The 20,779-nt window shown below is 48.4% G+C and overlaps 1 protein-coding gene across 1 annotated transcript; it reads right to left on the bottom strand.

Moving 5' to 3' along the window:
• Positions 1–212: 212 nt before the first annotated feature.
• On the bottom strand, positions 213–8,360 carry LOC309813075 (leukocyte elastase inhibitor-like). The gene is made up of 6 exons (XM_082637668.1): positions 8,146–8,360; positions 6,299–6,436; positions 5,508–5,625; positions 3,944–4,086; positions 3,691–3,858; positions 213–1,582 (listed from the first exon to the last, which is right to left on the bottom strand). Exons 1-6 carry the CDS (start codon positions 8,311–8,313, stop codon positions 1,178–1,180), a joined length of 1,140 nt encoding a protein of 379 aa, XP_082493794.1. The 5' UTR covers positions 8,314–8,360; the 3' UTR covers positions 213–1,177.
• Positions 8,361–20,779: the final 12,419 nt, after the last annotated feature.

Here is a 20,779-nt window from a genome sequence, read left to right as displayed (position 1 = left end):
ACTTGGGATGTGGCAGGTGCTAGTCAGTATCTTAAGAAAAAAAGAAGGAAGAAATGCTTGCCAACATGAGATTTGCTGAAATTTTGTTTTCTGCTGTGGAGTCACTCCCTATCGGCACAGACGTAATCGTTGGTCAGGCCAAGAACCCCCTTTTGCAGTCTTGGCTTGTCTGAGATCAGGGAGAAACAAGAAGAGGACTGAGGTCAGTCTGGTTTGCGGAATCTTAGGAAACTTTATTAACCAGCCACCAGCTTTATGGGAGCACAAAGATGCAGCATTTCATGCCCCCTTCCAAGGAGTGCATTGACAAAGGGTTATATTAATCAGAGTGCATCCTCACCCCATCTCGCACCACAGCGTTGCATAAAGCCGTCCCACTACCATAAAAACCTGTACCATATTATGGACGTCAAGAGCCTTTATCAGAAAACACGGCAGAAGCCGGTTAACAGTGAGATCTCTGCGCCACCTCTTTGCTTAATAGTATCTCCTACGACATTTTTCTTTTTGTCATTTCTTGGCAGCTTTCATGGTAAGACACCTACTGCTTGATTCCTTGTGACCCCACACCAACTCATATCAGGAGGGAAAAGGGAGAACAAAAAAAGGGAGGGGTTAGGTTATCACTAGGTGGCTCTTTGATAGTTTGAAACCTGGAGGGCTGTAATGGGATACAAATCCTGCAGAACACAGGGTCAGAGACATTGCCAAGGTAAGTCTGTCTTCGTAACGCAGACCCTTAATTGGGGCGCTCTGTGGTATTTCAATTGAATATCTGTTTTTAAGCCTCCCTTCAACAATTAGGGTGTCTCTATATTACGGCTTCCAAAAGACTATCTGTGAAACAGATGACAGAGTGACCGTGTTCCCCCCGGCTCTCAGGAAAGTGTAGCAACTTCATAGATTTCTACGTTGTCAAGAATCTACACATCTGATTTTTTCTTTCTTTTTCTAACTTGATGCATTCAAAAGAAATCACTGGATTTTTTTACCATAAAAAAAGAAGAACAGATACCCATGCCAAGTTAATGGGTGTAACCAGCCAACAGAACTGAGCTTACAAAGGAGATTAAAGATACATTTTTGGATAGTAGTTTTACTGGTAAAGATCTATGAAAATGGTCAGCATTGAAAGGGCAGGTACAACGCTCCAAGCTTGACCTTGTATTTCTAGTCTCTATGGGGAAGATAGTCTGCCAAGGAACAGGATGTTAGTGGAAGGATTGTGCCGAATGAAGAAAATGAATGGATGGTCGGCAGTGAAATACACCTCTCGTGACATCGCGGAGAAGAAGACGACCGCGGCCGCGGTGGCAGCCGCTGCCTCTGTGCCCTCCTCGTTCACTTCCACGAAGGACTTGTGGACCACCTTCGATACAGAGAGGTCTCTGGTTCCCGACATGCCGGACAGGTCAGCCTTGCTACTGAAGAGCTCCTGCATACCCAGGCAGGCCAGCGGAGGGGTGAGGTCGTAGCTCTCCTCCAGCCTAAACCTGGGCAACTGGACATTGACCTCAAGGAGTTCCAGATTCTCGGGTCTGGTCCACTCACGCAGCTTTTCCAAAGTCAGCTGTTGCTCAATCTGGATTCAGAATGGGCAAAAAGAAGAGCTGAAATCATTTTATATAAGTAAGTTAATGAAGCATTGTTTGAATGAACGGGCCCATCATATCAGCTGCTCACTGGTTTCCTTCATGTTTTGTACCAAAACAGATTCCATTTGGAGGATTTCATTTCTTTCTGGCTATTGGTGATAATGAACAGAGCTGCATTCCAAGCCACCAGGGGCCCATCCACCCGGACCTACCAGGCCCTGCCGCGCCGGATCACTGGCCAGCCTGGCCGAAATTACCCTAATTGGTCGAGTGATGCCAGAGGATATTTTACAGCTTTCGTCATTTATTTTATTCTGTTTATTCTGAAGCCCAGTGACCACAGTGGTCAGCTGTGAGCCTCACACAGCTGAAGCTCCCTCATAGGTTTAGCTCATTGGGAAACGCAGAAATGGGCCCGGTTCCTCATCTAAACTGGGACGACAGTAGTACACACTTGGAGCGCCGTGAGTGCCGAAGGAGTCACCTACACAAGTGCTGTGGAAGGTCAGCTGCCGCCATTACTGTGATCACTGCTAGGGCCCTGGAACAGAAGCACATTCCACTTCTCTGCTGACGCTGGTAATTCCAGACTTGCTTTTTTATAATCAGGAACGGACAAATATGGAAATACAATTGAAAGAAGGAACACAGTGGTTTTAGCTTATGCTCTGGAGCTGCAAATGGCTAATATTAAATGCCATCCAACAGCAAGTTTGGTCAGGGATGGGGGAGGGGAAAAGCACACAACAGGCCAGAGACACTGAAGAGAAACCTCACTCTTCACAGTTTTGCCTCTTCCTGGCCCTGGCGAGAGATACCAGTGCCTTTAAATTACAAATAACAGAAACCACAGACAAAGTTCAGGTTAGGCAGTGGGCTTCTCTCTCAGACTAACAGGTCACATGGATCTTTTCCTGTCATGTAGCAATTGGACATTTAATGCACAATCTACGTGAACTGGGGTGAGAATGAGCAGATTTTATAGCACATGGTGAAACTATAATGTTTGAGGGTTTTTAATTTTAAAAAATTGTTTTAATGAAACAGTCCTCATTTATGGCACGTTCCTCTAAAGTTCATCTAAGGGAGTCCCCACGAGCTGCCACTGGCCAGCGTTACACTCGGTCTGTACCTTAGACGTTCCCACCATGTTGTGCGCTGATAGTAGCTGAACATGTAAATGTGGGGCTTCCATAAAAAGGAAGGAAACTGAGTTATTTGTAATGAGGTGGATGGACCTAGAGTCTGTCATACAGAGAGAAGTCAGTCAGAGACAGAAAAACAAATACCGTATGCTAAGGCATATGTATGGAATCTAAAAAAGTGGTACTGATGAACCTAGGGGGAGGTCAGGAATAAAGAGGCAGACCTACTAGAGAATGGACTTGAGGACACGGGGAGGGGGAAGGGTAAGGTGGGACGAAGTGAGAGAGTGGCATGGACATATATACACTACCAACGTAAAACAGATAGCTAGTGGGAAGCAGCCGCATAGCACAGGGAGATCAGCTCGGTGCTTTGTGACCACCTAGAGGGGTGGGATAGGGAGGGTGGGAGGGAGACGCAAGAAGGAGGAGATACGGGGATATATGTATACGTATAGATGATTCACTTTGTTATACAGCAGCAACTAACACAAAAATGTGAAGCAATTATACTGCAATGAAGATGTTAAAAAAAAGTACAATAAAAAAATAAATAAATAAAATAAAATTATATGCAAGGGAAAAAAAGTTCTCATCACAAGAAAAAACATAACTGTGTGGTGATGGATGTTAACTAGACTTATTATGGTAATCCTTTCACAATATATGCATTTATAGAATCATTATGTTGTACTCCTGAAACTAACATAATGTTACATGTCATTATACCTCAATAATAAAAGTCTCTATAAACATAAATAAATAAATGTGGAGCTTCGCAGTGGTACATGCGGATGGGCTACTTTATAAAGGAGTGACAGGAAGCCGGGAAGGAACACCGGGTCACCTCACTAAACAAAGAACAAGCACCTACACCCGACACACACACACACACACACACACACACACACACGGTCCGGGCATCACTCGGGAAGGGGGGGGGGGCGCACCTTCCTCAGCCCCGTGGACTCGTCCTGGATGTCATCTGGCAGCAGGATGACCATGCTGAGGTCCTTACCCTCGTAGGGCAGTTCCAGCACCTGGCACTTAAGGTCGTTGATGTAGCCAAGTGGAAACTCCTTCTTCTGATACATCATTTTCACTAGTTTTGTGTCTTTCTGAACAATTAAAACACAGATCACTAACACTGCTGTCAGCGTGGCTTTAGAGCACACAGTCATCTAGACGGTCACCTGCCCTCACCTTATTCAGTCTGAAAGCTGCATCCTTTGTGGCCTCCATCATGAATTTCTCCTGCCACTTTCCTTTGAAATAGATGGCATTCACCAGCACCAACTTAGTCATGCTATCAACCATACCTGAGGCCAACAGCTCTGGAATTTTCCCTAAAAAGACAAAGTTAGCTTTTTAAAAATCCACCTATCAGAATTCCAAATTTGAACTGACCTTTGATTAGCAATGAAATGCAACTCAAATGCTTCCTTCTATTTAATTTCCTTTAACATGCTACTAAGTTAGCCAAGCCCCCTGGGGTGCTTCTACTTTAAATAAACCAACTCGAGGGGCAGATCAGGGTGACACAAACTGCCCCCAAAGGGCCGATGCTTCAAAACAAGTCAATTGTTTAAAGGCTAAAACCAGGAAAATTCTTCTTTTCTGGAATGTGTGGTAAACACTGGGCCTCATTTTGTGACTGGCCATTCTTTTTCAGGAAAAGAAAAATTTCTTAATCAAAATGTTTTGTCACTAATAAATAACTCCCTTCTTCAAATCTTCCAAGTTAGATGCCTAACTCTCACAGGAAAGCTTTTAACAAATATCCAAAAGGTAGGACAGTTCCTCCCCTGAAACACAGGCCCCACTCATGATGCGGCATGGCCGTGACAGTCCCGTATGGAAGGAACACAGGTGTCCTGTGGGTGCCTCCACCGTTCCGTGACTACGACAGAAACACCAGAAAAACAGCCTGAGGAGACTCAGCCCCACCTCCCGACCCTGGTTTATTAGACAAGATGTTGGCAAAAAGTATTTATGACCACAGCGGCTTGTAAATATTGATTCACAAGACTTTCATCTCTTTTAGTCTACGTTCAATGTTAGTATTCACTTTAAAATGTACTTTGGGGAACTTATGGGTAGAAAACATTTAGCATCTTCAGTTAAATCATGTTTACATTTCCACTTTGAGGAATTCCTACATTTGAAAGCTGTCTGGGGACATCCCCCCATGGCGCAGTGGCTAAGAATCTGCCTGTCAATGCAAGGGACTAAGGGTTCGAGCCCTGGTCCGGGAAGATCCCACATGCCGCGGAGCAACTAAGCCCGTGTGACACAACTACTGAGCCTGCGCTCTAGAGCCTGTGAGCCACAACTGCTGAGCCCGCGTGCCTAGAGCCCATGCTCTGCAAAAAAAGAAGCCACTGCAATGAGAAGCCCACGCGCTGCAACGAAGAGTAGCCCCCGCTCACCTCAACTAGAGAAAGCCTGTGCGCAGCAGTGAAGGCCCAACGCAGCCAAAAATAAATATATAAAATAAATAAATGTATTTAAAAAGGAAGGAAGGAAGGAAGGAAAGAAAGAAAGAAAGAAAGAAAGAAAGAAAGAAAGAAAGAAAGAAAGAAAGAAAGAAAGAGAAAGAAAGAAAGAAAGAGAGAAAGAAGGCAAGCTGTCTGGCCCTGGGCAGTGCAAGGTGCACCCCAGGGTCAGGCTGAGGGGCTAGGGAAGGGGAGAGGGGGTCACCTGCAAGGGGGAGGCGGGGGGAGGAAAGGAAGCATCAGTGTGGACGACCAGGGCTGCCCTCGCTCACCTTCCGTCTGCCCTTTGACCCACTCGTTTATGGTCTTCCTTGAGTCTTCGCTGGCCTGCACAAAATCCACACTGGCCAGTTCAGCACCGTACATTTTCTGAGTTGAAGCTAAGAACTCCTGTTTAAGGGGAAAAAAAAGGAAATGTGAGTAACTCCCACTTCATACAGAAATGGTTTTCTAAAATCCTTAAGAGCAACAGAAATTGTCCCAAAAGGCATATTTCATTGTAACAAAACAAATTCTAACCCTTCTACTTTTTTTAGTATAGTGAAAAACACATAGCATTCAATTGACGACCTTAAGCACTTTTAAGTGTACAGTTCAGTAGTTTCAGTGTTGTATAAAATTTACCAATTTCTGGGGACTTCCCTGGCGCTCCAGTGGTTAAGACTCTGTGCTTCCACTGCAGGGGCAGGAGTTCAATCCCTCGTCAGGGAACTGAGATCCCACATGCCACGCGGCACACACCAAATAAAATAAAACAAAATGTACCAATTCTTTTCTACCCCTTGACTAACATTTTCATAAACAAGCAAATACTGATTGTACTTGAAAGTGAATTATGGAATTCACTGTTGCTTTAGCAAAACAGCCAGGGTCAATCTTTTCACTGTGGAGACTAGAAAATGCAATCACATCCATTTATGGGAATACTGTCTGTCGTGTTCTCATTCTGGATCATTTTTCTGAATGTTTATAAAAATTAAAGCCGACTTCTGTGACCTGACTGTGCTGGAAAAAAGTCTGCGTTGTCTAGTGAGTTTTGGAACATGAAGAGCAGAGTACTTACAGGGAGGAAATCATAGCTTTTCTCTCCAAATAGCCTGTTAGCAAGTTTCAGAATATAGGGAGCTCCATGTTTGTTGATATCAGCATTCAAACTCTGAAATCCTGAATGAACCTCCTCAACCCCTTTGAAATAGAGAGCCTAAAAGAAAGAAAACATTATTTCTATAACCATTTATTTTGAAACTATAAGCTGGTTCCTTGCCATTTGCTTCCATCAAATTAAATTAATATTACTAATTATTGATGATCCCCAGCCATCATCATTTTTCATTTTTCATTGGAGAACATCATTAGTCATTTTTCGTTGGAGAACAAGTAATAGAAAATCCAAAATGTATAGCTTGGTGAAACATAATAAGGATATTGGAAACTGTTTTCCCATCACTTTCTTGTTATAATTATGCTTCCACACATAGGAGTGGTTAACAAGCTAAATTTTATACAAGTCTGCTTTTTTCTCCAAAAATCATAAGTGGTATGCTCACATGTATATTCTATACAAATATAATGTTACTGAAAGTTCTCAGAAATAAACACTAAAAATAAGAATCATCAGCTGCGTAAGAACACAAAGATAGTACAGATTGAGAGGTTCTTATTTTTTTTAATTGCACTCTTGTCATCACTGACTCACTTACTTAAAAATAATTTCTTTAAACTTAACATGGGGCCAAGTTTAATTCCCATACATCAGTTACATCTAGAGTCCCTTTATGGTTTTATGAGGCCTGGGCTGGCTCCTTGCTTCTAAGGCACAAGGAACCAACCTCCACCGTGTACAAAGGCCAGTGACTCACTGAGATATGGCATGTGTGTGGGGGTGCTGTGACGGATCTCTTTACTGGAAATGGGGGTAAACACTTAAGACTGTTCTTTACTGAGCTTATAAAGTTCCTGGAAAGCCTCAAAACAAGCTCAGATTACCCTGCAGGGGACGACTAACAATGATTAGTACCAGGGTTTTTTTTTAAGTGGATTTTTGAAAACTTTCAAATGCTTTTGTATCTGCAGTGATGAAAGAGGTTAGTTATTCCTAAAGTACAGAGATAGAAGCTTTGCAGCTGGAACAGGCCCATAAACGTGAATCCGGGCTGGACCTTCCCTGGCTTTAAGTGCAGTGTAATCTGTGACCCGTGTGTTAGAAAGACCTTCACTTTCACCCCGCTTTTCAAGGAAAGCCAGAGTTCCCCACTCAGCATAAAGCACGCCCCGCACACAGGTGCCCTCCACACCCACCAAGGACAGGCAGGACCCGCAGCATCCCCGCCCCCTCTCCCTGCAGGGCCCTCCTGCTCACACAGGAACGGGGGTCACAGCCCACCAGGGCACACCTGGTGCCAGGCCCAGGGCTAGGGACAGGGAGTCACAGGCTCTCGTGTCCCCTTGACTTCTCGACTAGGTGTCGTTATGCTCAAAAGTATCAAGACACAGCCGACATTATGTGAGTAGCAGAGCATCACAGGCAAAGCAGAAACTGGACAGTCCTGGGCGGGGGAGGACGTGGCTTACAGGAGAGCCGTGCAGACTCGTTGCTGGAACAGAAGCAGCGCACGGCAGGGGGGTGTCAGCTTTCTTCCTGCTCCGTCCTCGGTCCCACAGAAAACAGAGCCTGGCACATGGCAGGTGCTCAGTAAAGACTGGACCATGCATGACAGCCTGCATCCCAGTGGATTTTTCCTGGGCCTTTTTCTGAAAGTCTGACCTCATGAAGTATAATGTATAATGTGACACACAATGCTGAACACCGAAGTACAGTTTTCTACAAACGCGCTGCCAGAGCTCAAAGGCACCACTTTCTGGTACGGCCTGTGTGGTAGGCACCGGCTGGGAAAGCTAGTTTCTGCTCACCTTAGACATCTGCGCTGCGGTATTGCCTCTGGCCCCCAGAAGGACCATGGCCAGCGCTGATGAAATGCTGAAGGGGGAGATGAAGATGTTGCCGTCAGGATCGCTCTTGTTCAGGGTGCGGAAGAGGTCCAAGGCGAAGCGGGTGTTTGCCGCGCTCAACGGCTCCATGGTGAGGCTGCAACACAGAGCAGAGCCCCGAGCTGCCCCCTGCCACACCAGCCAGTCGGCAACGCCACCTCCCCATCTCCTCCTCAACTCAGGCCGGCCCCCCTGAAATACCCTGCAACGAACTTGTACTTTCTCTCTCCCTCTCTCTCTGTCTCTCTCTTGCGGAGGGGCCAGAACACTCCATGTGCACAAATGCGGGAGCTTGGGGCGACTGGCCAAGGACTCAGCAGTGACATGGGATCAGGACTCCGTGTCCTAAAGGGCCCTGGCCGTGCAGACAGGTGCATCTGGGCCCTTCCCTACCACACGTGGGAGCGCACACTTCCCACCCTCCGTTCAAGTCTCTGAATCATTTGAGCCATGAATCCACTGCCCACTTTTACCTGAAAAAGAATGTTTCTGTTAGAAAATCATAGCTACCTGCTACTCATTAAAGCAAATTCCCACAAAAGCGACAGAAGTATCCTCGTTTTTGAGGTTCACTTGCTGGTGTTTAGAGAGGTCCCCAGTCTCACAGCTGGTGAAGGGTATGAGAGTGGGAACCCGACACAGGCCCCGGGGTCAGGTCGGGCAGCCGGACAAGGAGGAGGTGACAAGTATCCTCTGTCACTCCCCGGGCAGGGAGGGTCTGCAGGTGAAGCACCTGGCCTCGCGCTCAGCTCAGCCAAGCACTCTCCCCACCTGACCTCGACTCTCAGCCCACATACAGCCGAGGAAGAGGAACAGTCGTGCTGGCTGCCCAGCGTGGAAGTCCTAAGTTGACTTATTACTGTTGTTGCTGATAAATCATCTCTAGGATCGCACTGGCCTCCCTTCCCTGCCTCCAGCCGCAGAAAGGAGAAGCCGCTCCGCCGGGGCTGCCTGGAAACCGTCCCAGAGAGAGAAACATTCTGGACTCCGGCTTCCGCTTCGGCTTCCGCCTTCGGGCCCCAGGGAGCGACCTCTGTCTGCCGCAGGCCGCCCGGCCTAGCTCCCGGGACGCGGCGCCGGGGACCCTGGGTGGGGCGCAGGGCAGGTGGCGGTAACCACCGGACTCGGGGACCCCGCGGGGCGCACGGCGGGGCGGGGTGACCACGAGACTCGGGGACCCCGCGGGGCGCACGGCGGGGCGGCGTCACCACCGGACGCGGGACCCCGCGGGGTGCTCGCGGATCGGAGCCTCTCCTGCCCGGCCCAGATCCCTGCCCGGCCTTACCCGCTGCTGGGCTCTCTGGGCGAGATGCAAGGTCTGGGGAGAGCGCCTAGCGCGGCCCTTATAGCGGCGGAAGGGAGTGTCCCCGGCAGGCGGGGGCGGCCCTGCCCCGGGATGATTTACTGCCTAGGAGTCGGGGCTGCGGCTGGGCGGGGCCCAGGGCGGGCGAGCGGGGCTCCACGCAGCGCGCTCCTGGGGGCCCAGCACCTCTCTGAGTTCCAGGCAAACTCAGCTCTCCGTAAAGGACCTGATGGGCTATTTCCCACTAAGGTGTGAATGACTGAGATGACAAGGTGCCACCTCTTAGAGGGCAAACCAGCCTCTTTGGAATTTTATCCAAACACTCCAAACTCCGGGTTACTTGGGGCTGGCGGGGGGGGGTTGTGAGGAGGGACCTCTAGGGTGAGATAAAACAGAATCAGTTCCAAACAGCATCCTTGATGTCTCTGTCCCTCAGGAACCCATGAGTTCAGCCCCAAGACTCCCCTGGCAAGTGATGACCCCAGCAGGCTGGGTCAACTCACATACCCGAGGCACACCATGAGAACGCCCATCCGTGTGAATAAAGTATTTCTCACCCATTATACTAAAATGTAAACTGACCAGTTTTTCCCCTATACGTAATGTTAAAGTAGAATGACTATCTTTGAAGAATAAAAGCAGTAGCTCTTTGTGCGAGGTCTTTTCTTCCCCCTTTAAATGCCTGGGCATGTAATTTCACCAAAATTGATAGTACTTGAGGGTATGTAATAATTCTGCATTCTTGAAACTTCTCCCGTGCTTTTTTGCAAATCTCAACATGAAAAGGGGACAAAGGAAAAATCCTATTTTAAAATTAGTATGGATAATACAGTGTAAATGGGTTTGTAGATCTTTTTGACTCTGAGAATTTGCTTATAAGGGGCAGAGGAGACCCAGTAATGAGAGATAAAAATACTCTCTATGGTTTTTTTAAAAAGTAGTAAGACTTTAATAACTAAGATTGTAGAGTGTTTTACAGCTGATTGGAATAAAGAAACCAACATTTATTGAAATCCAGTCATAGTTAAGCTGAGTGGTTTGATAAAACCGCTAACGTCTCCACCATGTCTCAGAGAGCTAGAGACCCCTCATCAGCTTCTAGCAAGAGGTCAGTGTGAGGAAGCCGAGAGAAAGAGGCTGCGCTGTTAAATTAAAATCCCAGACACGTAAACCAAGGAAAAACGGGTTCTGAATTTTCTTTTTTTCTCCTGACAGTTTGTATTTGTACTCACCTGGAGTTAGTAATCTGAGTCAAATATGAAATGAAACCACTTCCTAAATCAATACATTTATTGTATAAGGTTCGGACAGAAGAGACTTCATACACCAATCACCCATCAATCCGCGTGCTGTGCAAGGTCGAGGCAGAGCAACCACTCTGTGCGCTCCTGTGGCTTCAGAGCGTAAACGGCCCCCGACCAAGGTCACACAGAGATTCTCGGGCACGCAGGATGGCACGGCCCGTGTGGTGCAATGTTGGGCGTATCTGCTCAGCTCGAAGGTGTGGTACCCTGGCTAGATCAGCGATTTCGTTCCTTGGGACAAACCCAACAGAATGCGTGTGAGGGCGGGCGCCCAGTGACAGGCGCGAGCATGTGCATCACAGCGGGATCTGAGTCAGGTCCAAGCAGAAGAATGGAGAAATCATACAGCAGAACAGCGCACAACAGCAGAAATGAACAAACCGCGGCAACGCACAGCAACTTGGCTGAACCTCCAAGCGCACTGTGAAAGGAAAACGCGCCCGCAGCAGAGTGAGCTGTGTGCGTCTGGTTACACAGAGTTCAGACGTGCAGAACCAACCCGTGGGGTTAGAGGTCAGGAGAGAAGGGGACCCTTGGGGAGGAAGGCGGGTTGCGCTGACTACGTTTTCCTATGTTCTGTTTCCTGGACGCTCTGGCATTTGGGGCCTTGATCCTGGAGAGGCTGCGGGCCCAGGGCGGGCGGGTTCCCAGAGAAGGGGAACGACTCCGCTGCAAGCGCACCTTGACACACAAACCAAGCAGCTCAGTGCCCTCGCTCTCAAGTCTGCCCTTCATCAAAGTCCCACTGGCCCTAACCCACCCCAGCACCAGGCAGCTGGAGCCCACCCGCGCATCCCGAGCCCACCAAAATGACCCAAACTATCCAGTCCAATCCCAAGCTTACCTAGTGCACCTACCGTGTCTTTCCTGTTCCTTCCTGCAAGAACCCAAATAAAGGCCCCAATAAAGGCCCCACCACCTCTGCCCTCTCCTCCTCTGCTTCCTGGCCCACCTGGGTGCTTCCCAGGTCCCACGCAATGTGGCGTGTCATCGTGTGCCTCCTGTCCCTGGGGATCCGTGCCTATAAACCTCCTTCATGACGCTCACGTCCACGTCAGCTGCCTTGGGAGGCCGGATTAGAGCAAATCCCCAGTTCATTTTTAACACAAGGGTTGTGAGTGGGAGCGGCTTGAGCAGGGGAGGGCTTCTGGGGTGCTGCTTACCTGCCATGTCTTGACGGGTGGTTACACAGGGGTATTGATTTTGGGATAATGCACTGAGTTGTACACATAAGCTGTACAAACCGAGCAGTAAACTTTCAGCTGTATAACATAGCTTTATCCTCTAGAGGGCGTAATTTTATCATGACACACTCACTGCTGACTTTGCTGGGATGTCTAAACACCAGGATCACACACATAGTTTTTCTCGTTCAAGCAAGCTCAGTTCCTGCCACTAGGGCAGCTGAAATTTCCATCCCTGTGAACTACCTCAGCCGGGGTTTTCCTGTGACCTCCCCTCCTCACCTCGTAGACCCCCCTTTGTGGTCTCAGGTCAGAAGGCCTCCTCTCCACTTCCTCGTCCTGCTATGGCCCCTTCCTGGAGACCAATGCATCCTAATTCTGGTCTCTTCTTGCCACCTCTTCCGGAGGTGCTCCCTGGCCTCTCCTCTCATCCCAAGTTACATTCTTTTGCCTCCAGCATCTGTCACCATCAGAAATTATCCTACTGAGGAGCAGAATGTCACATCACGGGAACAGGGCTTCGACCCGGTGGTTGGCTGCTGGACCCCAGGGCCCAGCATAGCACCTGGCAGAGAGTAGATGTTCCGTAAATATCGCTGGGTAGATGCACGAATAAGTGAATGAAGGCTGTAGCCCAGAGCAAATCAAGCTGTGTGGGCAGATGATGGGATGTTGACTAGTAAAATTTCTCGATGAATGGTAAGTGGGAGAGAAGGCTTTCCAAATGGAAAGGATAGACCGACGCTAATTTACGTGGAAAGGGAGCCTTTGCAGCAACACGGATGGACCTAGAGATGATCATACTAAGTGACCCAAGTCAGACAGAGAAAGACAAATATCATATGATATCACTTATATGTGGAATCTAAAAAAATGATACAAATGAACTTATTTACAAAACAGAAATAGACTCACAGACACAGAAAACAAACTTATGGTTACCAAAGGGGAAGGGAGGGAAGGGATAAATTAGGAATTTGGGAGTGACATATACACACTACTATATATAAAATGTATAAACAACAAGGACCTACTGCATAGCACAGGGAACTATACTCAGTATTTTGTAATTACCTATAAGGGAAAAGAATCTGAAAATTTATATATATATATAACTGAATCACTTTGCTATACACCTGAAACTAACACAACATTGTAAGTCAACTATACTTCACTAAAAAATAAATAAATTTTACAAAGAAGTAATTACAAAATAAATAGAGAGAAGTGGAGCCCAAAGAAGACAAGTTCAAGTCCCAGTACACACATAACATACGAGAGAAAATGATACACAACAGAACATGGTGCAAAGTCTGCCCTGGGAACTCAGAACCGAGAAAGGCATTTACCAAAGCCTCTCATTATTACTCAGAGGGCAGGATGACAGTAAAGAATTGTTAGCTGGTTGTAGAAATGACCCAACGTGTGGCTCACTTGAGGTGTGCCACAGGGCTGTGCCCTTGGCGTGGTCCTGTTTCACCCTGTCACAAGCCACTTCAATGGAGGCATAGAAGGACACGGACAATAAATTTGCAAAAAGCACAACTCTGTTGCAGGGATGACAGAACTGAGATTCAAAAGAGCTCCACTGGCTGAAATGTCACCTCGAAACAACATGAAGAATGTCATAAAGAGAATATAGACGTTTTCAGTTTAGATGTTAAGAAATCAGTTTTGCAGATACCAGAGGTGAAGGGCCTGTTTGAGTAGCAGTTCACATGAAAAAAGTGGTGAAATTTTAACTGACCACGAACTCAATATTCACCAAGACGGTTACAAAGGTCTTAGTATTAAGAGAAGCAGGCGGTGCACATTCGGCGAGGGGGGAGTTTCACCGCCCCATGCTCTGGCCTGATCTATCTAGATGTGTGTATGCCACAGATCCTCAGAGGGGACGAGGGTGATGCTCTGCAAGGGATGCTGGAGGGAACTGGACTGGCTTAATTCAAAGAGAGTAAGACTCTGAAACGGGCAGGGAGGAAACCATCAGGACGATGAAGGCGACTCAGTATGACAGCTGTAAGGAAGCCCCTTGGTACCTGAGTTTGAGCACAGTGCTGCCTGTTTGTCCTTGAGGCAAACATTTCACACCCTCAGGGTCCTAGCTGCCTCATCTATAAACTGAGGATGATAACGGCAGCCTCCTAAGGTCTGGGGTGGATTCAGTGAAACGTCCCTGAATGCTGGAATCAATATAGATAAGGCCCGGAAGGCCTGGAGCAGTGCCCAAGAGACAGTGCAATGCACGCGCAAGAACTGGATACTGTCGTTGAGACTTAGGACTGTGGCGACAGAAAATGTAACCCTAATGAGAGCGCACTTCCCAGGAATCCCATCTGTTCAGCACAAGTGACGACGGGCACTGACGACCTGGAGCAGCGAGCCTCTGGCTCCTGGGTGAGGGCCTGGGTGGGGCTCTGCGTGGCCGCCTGACAGGGTGGCCTGGGCCTGAGCCCAAGCCCAGTGCTCCCTGCCCCCTTATGACATCTCCTTCACAGGAACCCCTTCTTTCATTGCCTTACTTCCCATCGCGCTCGGGGAAGATGTCACTTCAAAGCTTTTCGCGCCCACAGCTCATCTGTGCGAGGGGAGCGTCTCGGCCGGGAAGGCACCTCGTCCGTCACCTGTTAGCTTCCAGCACTAAGCGGGTGTCCTGCGGCTCAGCTCGTTCTGACACCAGCTCCCGGGGTGAGCGCGGGGCCCACAGGCTGGGGCTCAGCCCCGCGAGATGCCCTCACTGCGACCCCAGCCGCAAGTCCCAGGGACCACCTGTGCTCCTGGCCGACTGGCTACAGGTTCGCCCCCTCCTCAGCTTCCATGATTCTCCAGGATGGCTCGCAGACCCCAGGAAGGCGCTCTGCTTACTACTGCTGGTTTGCTGTCAAGGATGCAACTCAGGACCAACCAAATGGAAGAGCTGCACAGGACAAGGGTTGGGATGGGGGTGAAGCGTGGAGCCGACATGCCTGCCCCGGGCACACACCCTCCCAGAGCCCTGATGCGCTCCCCAGCCCAGAAACACCCCAGATCTTATTGTTCAGGGGTTTTTTTCTTTTTCATTTTTAATCAAGGTATGATTGACTAAATCATTGGCCACGTGGTTGAACTCAATCTCCAGCCCCTCCCCTCCGCAGAGATCGGCGGGGGGATGCTAAAGTCCCAACCTTTAAGGGTGCCGCCTCCCCACTGCGGCCAGCCCTTCCTCTGAAACTATCTAGAGGCCACCATGAGTCCCTTTATTAGCGTAAATAAGTCTGGTTGAGAGAGGCTCCTTATGCATAACCGAAGGCACTCTTCTCACTCAGGAAATTCCACAGGCTCCCGAACCTCTGTGTCGGGAACAGGGAACAGAGACCGAATGTATTTTTCTTACATCACAGCTGAACCTACCGATCACTCAGCCCTTCCAGGTTCCAAGCGTCCTGGTCCGCTGGGCACTCCCGACGGGAGGGGCTGGGAACGCAGCATCACTGCAAAGTCCACCTAGACCTGCAGAGGTCCTCGGCCGTCACCCACATCAGCCCGTGTCTTTGACAGAGAGCCAGTGAGCAGAGGAATTCAGAGACTGTTGCCCAAAGTTGCCCACCTCTCTAAGAGCAAAGCAAAAGGCGCAAGTTCTCTCTGCCGGGCGGAGGGTGCTTTCCCAGCCCTGCCACGTGTCAACACGGTACAGATCACCTCCACACGGGAGGGAGGGAGGTCTCCATCCATCACGATGAAGTGTTGACCCCTCCAAGCAAAACCTCCCTGAGGGCACTGCCCAGGAGCCTGCCTCAGCAGAGCGGGCCCTCCACCCCATGTCCACAGCGTCCAGAGAGCCTTCGTAATGCCCCCAAGGAACCTCTTCAAGAACCTGGAAGGTGCCTGCCAAGACCCTCTGTGGAGTTGCTTGGGATGGGAGGCAGGAGTGGGGAGGAACCCCAAAGGGCAGTGTCGAGAAAGGGGTGCTTTCAGAGGAGGTGGCCTGGGGATGGACCCCGCTGGTGCTGAGGGGAATGGGTGGGGTGTGAATTGTCCTGCCTGATGGACAGCCGGGAACTGGGGGTTGGAAGGCCCCTGGCCAGAGAAGAGAGGGGGAAAACATAATCGCTTCTGCTGGAAAGTTGGGGGGCTGAGATGGGATTGTAGGTGTTGGCTGAGGCTGTGCCCTCTGACCCTCCCTGCAGCTCTCTCCCTACTCCCCTGACCAGTTTCTGCAGGAGCCCAACGGCAGCAGTTGCAAACCTACTTCCTGTCATAAAGTTTATTTTCCCTTTGGATGAAGCCAATTAGCTAACCCAGAGGGTCACTCCAACTACCAGGTGATGGACTATGTGTCCTAACTGGTGCTGTCAGGTCCTCTTACTTGAGGACTAGTTAGGGTTTATCTTGAGAACATATGTGGAATGGGTTGTACCTGCCTGGTTATTATATTAAAAGGTGAGGTTTCTTTCTATCTTTGTGACCTCTTAGCAGATTGCCTGCAATGCATACCACATTCTGGTCCAATCATGAAACTCTCTCCTTTCTCTTCTACCTTTGTGGAGAGGTTTTCTGGGTTGGTAGGAGATTTTGTTTTTAGTTATATTTCCCCAACAGTGCATGGTTCTAGGTGACTTGATCACACGTGTAGATTTGTGCAGTCAAGGTACAGAACGTTTCCTTCACCACAAAGATCTCTCGTCCCCATATATACCCCCCCAAACCCCCTCTCCCCACCTCTCAACCCCTGGTAACCACCCATCTGTTCTCTATCTCTATAATTTTCTCATTTCAAGAATATTATGTAAACAGAATTGAACAGTACGTAACATTTGCAGATGGGCTTCTCTCACTCAGCATGCTTCCCTTGAGGTGCATCCAAGTTGTTGCCTGTCTCCCTTTTTATTGCTCAATGATCTTCTGTGGTATGAAAGCACCACAACTTTTTAAACCATTCATCCATTGAGGACATTTAGGTGGCTTCCAAACACAAGTAAAGCTGCTATAATCATTCATGTACAGGTTTATTTGTAAACAAAGGTTTTCTTTTCTCTGGGGTAAATGTCAAGCTGCAGTTGTCGGGTCATATAGTAAGTGCAGGTTTAGCTTTTAAGAAAATACCCAGCTCTTTCTGGAGTGGCTGTATCAGTTTACATCCTTACCAGAAATGTCTGAGTGATGCAGTTTCTCCAAATCCTTGTCAGCCTTTGGTGTCATTACTCTTTTTTATCTTAGTCATTTCAACGGACGTGGAGTGACATCGCATCGTAGTTCTAATTTGCCTGATGACTAATGATGTTGAACTTTTTTTCTTGTGTTTAGTTGCCATCTATAAAGCCTCTCCAACGATACTGTCTTTTGCCCATTTTTCTAGTTGGATTTTTTGTTTTGCTGTTGGCTTTTGAACGTTCTTCATACATTCTAGATACAAGTCGTTTGTCAGATTATATAGTTTGCAAATATTTTCTCCCAGTCTGTAGCTTGTCTTTTCCTTCTCTTCACTGAGTATTTTGCAGAGAAAAAAAATTTTAATTTTCATGAGGTTGATGTCGACCCTGATCACCTGGCCAAGGCAGTGTTTGTCAGGTTTCTCTGCTGTAACTCGCACCCTCCAACTGTGAGAAGCCTGGTCCCCACCATCTGCCATGCATTTACTTAATTGTTCAATTAGTAATATCACTTTTAATCAAGATAGGGCTGCAGAGAGTCCCCCAGACTCCTTGATACGGACACCAGGCAAGACACATTTTCTAGTCACAATTCCTCAGGTGAAATCCCCTAAAATGCCCAAGTTTCACTTCAGTATCTTCAATCTACCTAATTAGTGAGGCTGCTTAGTGATGTTGGGAGTGAGCTTTAACCTCGCAGTTAATGTTGAACTTGGAAAGTCTGTATAAAAAGATGCCAACATTCAATTTTGGGGAGGAGTTTCCCAAAAAAGCATACAATCTCCTAGTTAGTTATAAGAAGTGAATCTGATCCTTACTCTATAGAAATCAGACTGCTCTCCTGCCTGGGTGAAATGGCCTTGGTAACTTCTTCCTATAATCTACAGCCTCTTGTGTTTACGTGGGCGTGAAAACAGTCTAACATCCTTGTCTCTTATGTTGTGTGAGGCTGTGTTTGAAGATTCTATGCCTTAAAGGGCACCGGATCAGGTAACCAGTGCCAAGCAGAAGTCTCGACTAAGAAGTATCTGCATTCCTTCTGAAGCCAAAATGTTTCAAATACATTTTCAAGCTGTTTGAAAGGGTTAAACACAGAGGCATCTTTACCTGGGATCTTTATCCCGAGAGCAGAGGACAGGAGGTAGTTGTCACTTCAGAGTTGAAGCACTGGAGGGTTTCGTGAGGGTCGAGGTGTGCGTGCTGACAGGGGACACCCAGCGGGTTGGAGACACAGCTGTGGAGGGAAGGTTTGAGGACAGCCCTCGACCAGACGTTTGCTCCTCCAAATTCAGACAGGCATTTTCTTTCCAGGCCCGAAGTAACAGCCCGCTGCCTCTCTCATTTCCAGTGTACCCAGAGCAGCCTAAAGGTGTTGGAAAATTGCCACACGAAGGGAAGGTGCACAAATCCTTTAAGTTCTGAGCTCAGAATTCCAAACAAGCTCCTTCATTAGGGGGCTGTCCCCGCGGGGAGGGGACTGAGGTCAAGTACACACAAACTGTGACGGGAAGAGAATACAGCAAAGCCGCTGGAGGGGCTTGGAGGGGCTTGGCTTGCGGGGAGGAGAACAGAATCCTCGCTTATCCCGTGCAGCACGATGAAGAGGCAGCGTGGATGGTCTGCAGTCCACCCAGGGGCCTTCCTGACTGACCTCCACGAAGGCCCTGAGCTCTAACTGGACAGGGCAGCTCTCTTCTGGACAACATTCCAGAGAAGTCCGCCTTGGCTTTGTAATTGCCTTGCTCCTGGTTTTGTCCATCACTGAGTTTTTCATTCATAAGCTCCTTTCTTACCTGGAAGAAAAGAGGAGAGGGCCCTCAGGTCCGATGTGCCAGCCACTCGGGCCTGCACTGCCACCCCGTGTAACGACCTGGGACACGACACCCACGTCCTCTGTCCCGCAGGCAGGGCCTCGCACAGGTTCAGACAAGCCCAGGCCAATGTCACTTTTTGAGTCTTTTAAAAAGAAGAAGAAAGAAATTTTAGTATGCATTTTGTGAGTCTTTCGGTATGTTTTAAAATTTTGTAATTGACAAATGGATGCTTTTAAAAATGCAATGAAGGGAATTCCCTGGCAGTCCAGTGGTTAGGACTCAGTGCTTTCACTGCTGTGGCCTCGGGTTCAATCACTGGTCAGGGAGCTAAGTTCCCTCAAGCCGTGCAGTGCAGCCAAAAACAGTAAAAAAAATAAAAAAGCAAAAAATAAAAACTCAATTCAGTATAGTTGTGTTATCCCCACATAATCCTGTGTTAGCTACAGGATTTATAAAACATCATGATGTACTTTCTTTTCTGGGACATGAGCTTAAGTTTTCTGGGGTTTTTTTTTGCGGTATTTGGGCCTCTCACTGCTGTGGCCTCTCCCGTTGCGGAGCACAGGCTCTGGACGCGCAGGCTCAGCGGCCATGGCTCACGGGCCCAGCCGCTCCGCGGCATGTGGGATCCTTCCAGACCGGGGCAAGAACCCATGTCCCCTGCATCGGCAGGCAGACTCTCAACCACTGTGCCACCAGGGAAGCCCCATGAGCTTAAGTTTTATCACTAAAGTCCGTCTTTTCAGTGTGACTCTACGTATAATCTCATTATGAAATAATTTAACAGTTTAACTTTGAGGCCCAAGATAAGTGGCCCCTAGCCACAAGCTCTGCGCCCTGGCATCTCAATGCCTAGAAATGATACCAGGTCCCCAAGGACGCCAGCGTTGACTCCCATGGGCTACCCGGGTCCTACAGGGAGGTGTTTATTTAGTTGTAAGCCGCAGGTCGGGGGGGTTGAAGTTCAAGAATATTTGAGTCTCCCACACCCCACAGTTGTTTTAAGATGGCAGTCAAGCTGATTTCACATAACCGATTAGTAACTGATTTCAAATAAGTAATTAGTAATTGGTCACCTTTTTACACATTATCAGCTACCCTGCCTCTATCCATGAATGGCCGTATAGCTGAGAGTAAAGAGAGTCTCATCTTGTTGGCAAAGAGTTGGGCCTACAGCTTTGAGCCTGTCAGCAGTTTGCATCTGACATTTGAGTAGCTATGAAGGACAAAGAGCATCTGTTCTTGGTGTATTTTCTTCTATCTCAAAATGGAAATGAGGGCTTCCCTGGTGGCGCAGCGGTTGGGAGTCCGCCTGCCGATGCAGGGGACACGGGTTCGTGCCCCGGTCCGGAGAGATCCCACATGCCGCGGAGCGGCTGGGCCCGTGAGCCATGGCCGCTGAGCCTGCGCGTCCGGAGCTTGTGCTCCGCAACGGGAGAGGCCGCAACAGTGAGAGGCCTGCGTACCGCAAAAAAAAAAATGGAAATGAAACTTGGTCCAAAAGTTTGTGTTATGGTAAAGTAGCCAAAGAGTTGATACAAGGAGGCAGCTAACTGTGTACTCCTGGATTGTCAGAAAAAGAGCAACTAACCTTATAGAGACTGAAACCCATAAGGCATTTCTGTGGAAGGCAGGGGTAAGAAGCCCTATTTCCACTTTATTTATAAGGATAGTTTTCATAGGGAGGCCGGTTGTCTTGGATAAAATAAACAGTGGGGTGTCCACTGTCTGAATAGCGTCCACCAGTCTGTGACGCAGAACAAGAAGTGCCCTCAGAGCACAGAGGCCCCTGTCTGAGCTCTGACAGACGTGGAGGAAGCAC

The sequence above is a fragment of the Mesoplodon mirus genome (assembly GCF_964341445.2).
Source record: "Mesoplodon mirus genome assembly, chromosome: 12".
NCBI lineage: Eukaryota > Metazoa > Chordata > Mammalia > Artiodactyla > Ziphiidae > Mesoplodon > Mesoplodon mirus.
The sequence above is the reverse complement of the archived record's forward strand: the minus strand, read 5'-3'. Positions and strand labels throughout refer to the sequence as shown.